The sequence below is a fragment of the Propithecus coquereli genome, unplaced genomic scaffold, assembly GCF_000956105.1.
Source record: "Propithecus coquereli isolate 6110/MARCELLA unplaced genomic scaffold, Pcoq_1.0 Scaffold193, whole genome shotgun sequence".
Taxonomy (NCBI): domain Eukaryota; kingdom Metazoa; phylum Chordata; class Mammalia; order Primates; family Indriidae; genus Propithecus; species Propithecus coquereli.
Genome location: NW_012144190.1, coordinates 3,117,868 through 3,122,035, shown reverse-complemented (window position 1 = coordinate 3,122,035; position 4,168 = coordinate 3,117,868). Strand labels below are relative to the sequence as shown.

The 4,168-nt window shown below is 56.9% G+C and overlaps 1 protein-coding gene across 1 annotated transcript; it reads left to right on the top strand.

Moving 5' to 3' along the window:
* PPP1R15A (protein phosphatase 1, regulatory subunit 15A) lies at positions 1 to 3,430 on the top strand. The gene is made up of 3 exons (XM_012643248.1): positions 1 to 226; positions 939 to 2,591; positions 2,969 to 3,430. The coding sequence occupies exons 2-3, from the start codon at positions 948 to 950 to the stop codon at positions 3,257 to 3,259; spliced, it is 1,935 nt and encodes a 644-aa protein (XP_012498702.1). The 5' UTR covers positions 1 to 226; positions 939 to 947; the 3' UTR covers positions 3,260 to 3,430.
* Positions 3,431 to 4,168: the final 738 nt, after the last annotated feature.

The following is a 4,168-nucleotide window of genomic DNA, read 5'->3' as shown; positions in this document are numbered from 1 at the left end:
TCGCATCCGGTCCCAGGTCAGCTGATTACATGCGAGACTCTGCACGACCCCGCGCCCTTTTGTCGCGATCCAGCTGGAGGCAGCCGGTGATACTTTGAGTTGCCCGGAGCCCGACGCCTGAGGGCGAGATGAGCGCGCTGGCCTCCCGAGCCGTCTGGACCTGTGATCGCTTCTGGAAGCCCGAGCCGGCGCTCCTGCCCCCGGGGTGACGCGCAGTCCCCAGCCGGTGAGTAAGGGGCCGGGACGCCTGGGTTCCCAGGGAGTTGGGGGCTGGGACCAGGCTCCTGGTCAGTAATGAGAAGGAGGCCGGGACTCCTGGGTCCTGAGGAACGGGGGCGGGGGAGCCCGGACACCTGAGTGTGGGGAGGGGCCGGATGGGGCCCGGTTTCGGGGTCTGGAGGAGGGGGCTGGGGGCCCGGACTTAGGAAGAGGGATTGGGGAGGCCTGAGGGAGGAGGGGTCTGCATGGGTCCCCAGTGAAGGAATCATGGGGGGCGGGGATCAGAATGTTTGAGTCCCCAAGGGAGGAAGGTGATGGGGGCCTCCTCTGTCAATCCTCAGGAGGATGAGAGAATTTGGGACTTTATCCCCAAGGGAAGCAAGTAAAAGACCTTTGTTCTTCGTTTTGGGGGCTGGGGCTTCTGGACCTGAGGAAAGAGGGGGCAGGAGGCTTGGATTCCTGGATCCAAGGAAGGAGAGACCGGGAGACCCAGACTCTGGGTACCGAGAGAGGACAGAGAAAGAAAGGAGCCAAGGGACAGAGATGGGAGTGGCTGGGATCAGAAAGGAATCTGGGGCAGGGATTCCCTTGTTGCTATTTCCGGTATTTGTGTTACTGTTTGTTACTATACCCGTCGCTATGACTCATGGTCATGCCCACATGCCATACCCTAAATGGTTCCTAAACTTTACTTCCTTTTTTTCCTCCCCTTTTTCTAGCTCAAACAGATGGCCCCAGGCCAAGCACCCCATCAGGCCATCCCCTGGAGAGATGCGCACCCCGTCTCCCTCCTGTACCCACTGTTGGGCTTCTTTAGCCGGGCCTGGAGCCTGGTGAGGGGCCCAGGACCTGCAAAGCCATGGATGGTGGCAGCAGTAACAGAAGCGGATCAGGTAGAAGCCAGCCCGCAGGGAGAAGCCAAGGCTCCTCTGGCAGGCTACCGTGTCCCCTGGGGCAGACACGCTCAAGGGGAGGCCGAAGACGGTGGAGCCCCCCAAAAGGACGGAGAAGCAGCCAGCCTGAAAACCAGCAGTTCCCTTCTTGAAGCCTGGGGACTTTCAGATGGTGATGAGTATTATGAGGAAGAAGAAACCAGTGTCCCTAAAGAGCAGGGACGTGCATTTACAGATGGCAAGCCTGCTCCCCTGTCCCCCAGCCTTCTGATAAGAACCCTGCAAGGTTCTGATAAGAACCCTGGGGAGAAGAAATTGGAAGAAGAAGGAGCTGCTGAAGACGAGGGAGTGACCGCGTTCTCTTATCCTCTGTCGCACCAGGCGCGCTGTGTGGCCGTGGACGGGCAGGGCGATGGGGAAGCTGTAAACAATGGAGCCCCCAGAACTTCCCGCCTGTCTCCAGCACCCAAGCCCAGCACCTGGGTGTACTGCTCCAGGGAGGAAGAGGATCAAGCCACGGAGGAAGAAAGAAGAGAAAGTAAGGAAGCCAAGAAGACCTCCGTTTCCCCCTCACCCGCAGGCTCCAACCCTGAGGCCTGGGAGTTCTGTTCAGGAAAGAAGTCTGGGGACAAGGATGAAGTGGCACTCAGGGAAGCAACTGAGCAAGGAGACGCTGAGCCAGAGCCACACTCCTCAGTCCCAGCCCAGAGGCCCCTGCTTGGGTCCTGGGAAAATCGGCCCAGCAAGTGCACAGAGGAGGACGATGAAGAGGATAAGGATGGTGCTCTGGGGGCAGCTGAGAGAGACAGAGCAGTTGAGGGTCCTTCTCCCGTCTCCCCTCCAAGTGCTTTCTTGGAGTCCTGGGTGTATCGGCCTGGGGAGGACACAGAGGAAGAGGAAGATGAGGAAGAAGAAGATAGTGATTCAGGATCAGCTGAGGAAGAGGTAGAAGCTAAGGCTTCCCCTGCTATCCCCCCCACAAGCCCCTTCTTGAAGGCCTGGGTGTATCGGCCTGGGGAGGACACAGAGGAAGAGGAAGATGAGGAAGAAGAAGACAGTGATTCAGGATCAGCTGAGGAAGAGGGAGAAGCTGAGGCTTCCCCTGCTATTCCTCCCACAAGCCCCTTCTTGAAGGCCTGGGTGTATCGGCCTGGGGAGGACACAGAGGAGGAGCAGGAGGATGAGGAGGAGGAGGACAAAGGAGATGATGAAGCAGCTGACTCAGACCCACATCCCTCCCTTCGGTCCCTCAGGGCCTGGATATATCGACCTGGAGAGGAGACAGAGGAAGAGGAAGCTGCTGAGGAATGGGGAGAAGCTGAGCCCTGCCCCTTCCGAGTGGCCATCTATGTACCTGGAGAGAAGCCACCACCTCCCTGGTCTCCTGCTAAGCTGCCCCTCCGGTTGCGAAGGCAGCTCAAGTTCTCAGAAACCCCCACCCAGGATCCGGACCCTGAGACTCCCCTAAAGGCCAGAAAGGTAGGTGCTGAGGGCCCAGACTCTTGAGTCTTAGGGAGGAGGGGCCGGGAGCTGGGACTCCTGGGTCCCATGTGCTGCAGAGGGTTGCACGTGAGCTCTGTTGGGAGGGCGGCGTCCACCGTCATGCAATCCTTTGTAAGAGGCCAGGCCCTGCGGGAGGAGGGAGCAGCTGTGACTCAGGCAGCCCCAGGGAACCACCTGTACTTTCAGTGAGTCACACGGAAAATCCTATGACTGTGACAGGCAGGTGATAACCAGATAGCAAGCATTTTTGCTTGTTTCTCTCCCTGCCTCCTCCCCGTCGGGATCCCTGTGGTGGTGTGCATCTTGTGTCTGCATCCCTGTGTCTCCATGTGTCTGTGCCTGTCTGTCCCCAGGTACGCTTCTCTGAGAAGGTCACCGTTCATTTCCTGTATGTCTGGGCAGGGCCAGCCCAGGCCGCCCGCCGGGGCCCCTGGGAGCAGCTTGCCCGGGATCGAAGTCGATTCGCGCGCCGCATCGCCCAGGCCCAGGAGGAGCTGGGCCCCTGCCTCACCCCTGCTGCCCGGGCAAGAGCCTGGGCACGCCTCAGGAACCCACTTCCTGCTCTGAACCCCATCCCTGCCCCTACCCAGACCTGGCCATCCTCCTCTGTCCCTTCTACAGCCACATCCAGGCCACGCCCTTGAGCCATGCTGTGGCCACACCCTTTCCCTTCCCTCCTAGTGCAAGCCACAGCTCCCAGCCTGGACCTCAATGGGAGCTGTGGCTAAGACCAACTGGTTTGCGTGTTATTTATTATTAACTATTTTTTTAAGTGTTGGTGTATATAAGAAATAAAGCCTTTTGATTTGTAGTGAGCAATGTCTCCATGTGTGTCAGAATGAACAGTGTCCCACTCCTGGGTCCTGGAGGAGGTTGGGGGAGAACAGCACAAAGGCAAGCACCTCGATAGAGATAAACTACATTTCCCATCATCCATCTAATTTGCCTCCTCTCGTCCTGAGGCTCCGTTTGAACTTAAGGGCTGGTTAAACTTGGGACAATTACCTCCCCAAGGGGGCTGGAGCCTTGAATCCCTGATCCCTAAAAAGAAAAGGCTGGGCTCCAGTTTTCTGCGCCTCCTGGGAGTATCAAGGCTCAATCCCTTACAGGCTATTAAGTTCTCCTACAAGACTTTCCGTGGCCTGATTTCACAGTTATAAGCCCTGCATCAATAGTTTTCTTTCTTTCTTTCTTTCTTTTTTTTTTTTTGAGACAGAGTCTCGCTTTGTTGCCCTGGCTAGAGTGAGTGCTGTGGCATCAGCGTAGCTCACAGCAACCTCAAACTCCTGGGCTCAAGTGATCCTCTGGCCTCAGCCTCCCAAGTATCTGGGACTACAGGCATATGCCACCACGCCCGGCTAATTTTTTGTTTCTATTTTTAGTTGACTGGCTAATTTTTTTTTTCTTTTCTATTTTTAGTACAGATAGGGTCTCGCTCTTGCTCAGGCTGGTCTCCAACTCCTGACCTCAAGCAATCCTCCCGCCTTGGCCTCCCAAAGTGCTACGATTACAGGCGTGAGCCACCATGCCCGACCTCTTCCTTTTTTTTTTTT

Coding starts and splice junctions, on each gene's coding strand:
- PPP1R15A (XM_012643248.1), top strand. CDS start 948: ATGGCCCCAGGCCAAGCACCCCATCAGGCCATCCCCTGGAGAGATGCG. Junction 2,592..2,968: donor CTCCCCTAAAGGCCAGAAAG/GTAGGTGCTGAG, acceptor GTCTGTCCCCAG/GTACGCTTCTCTGAGAAGGT.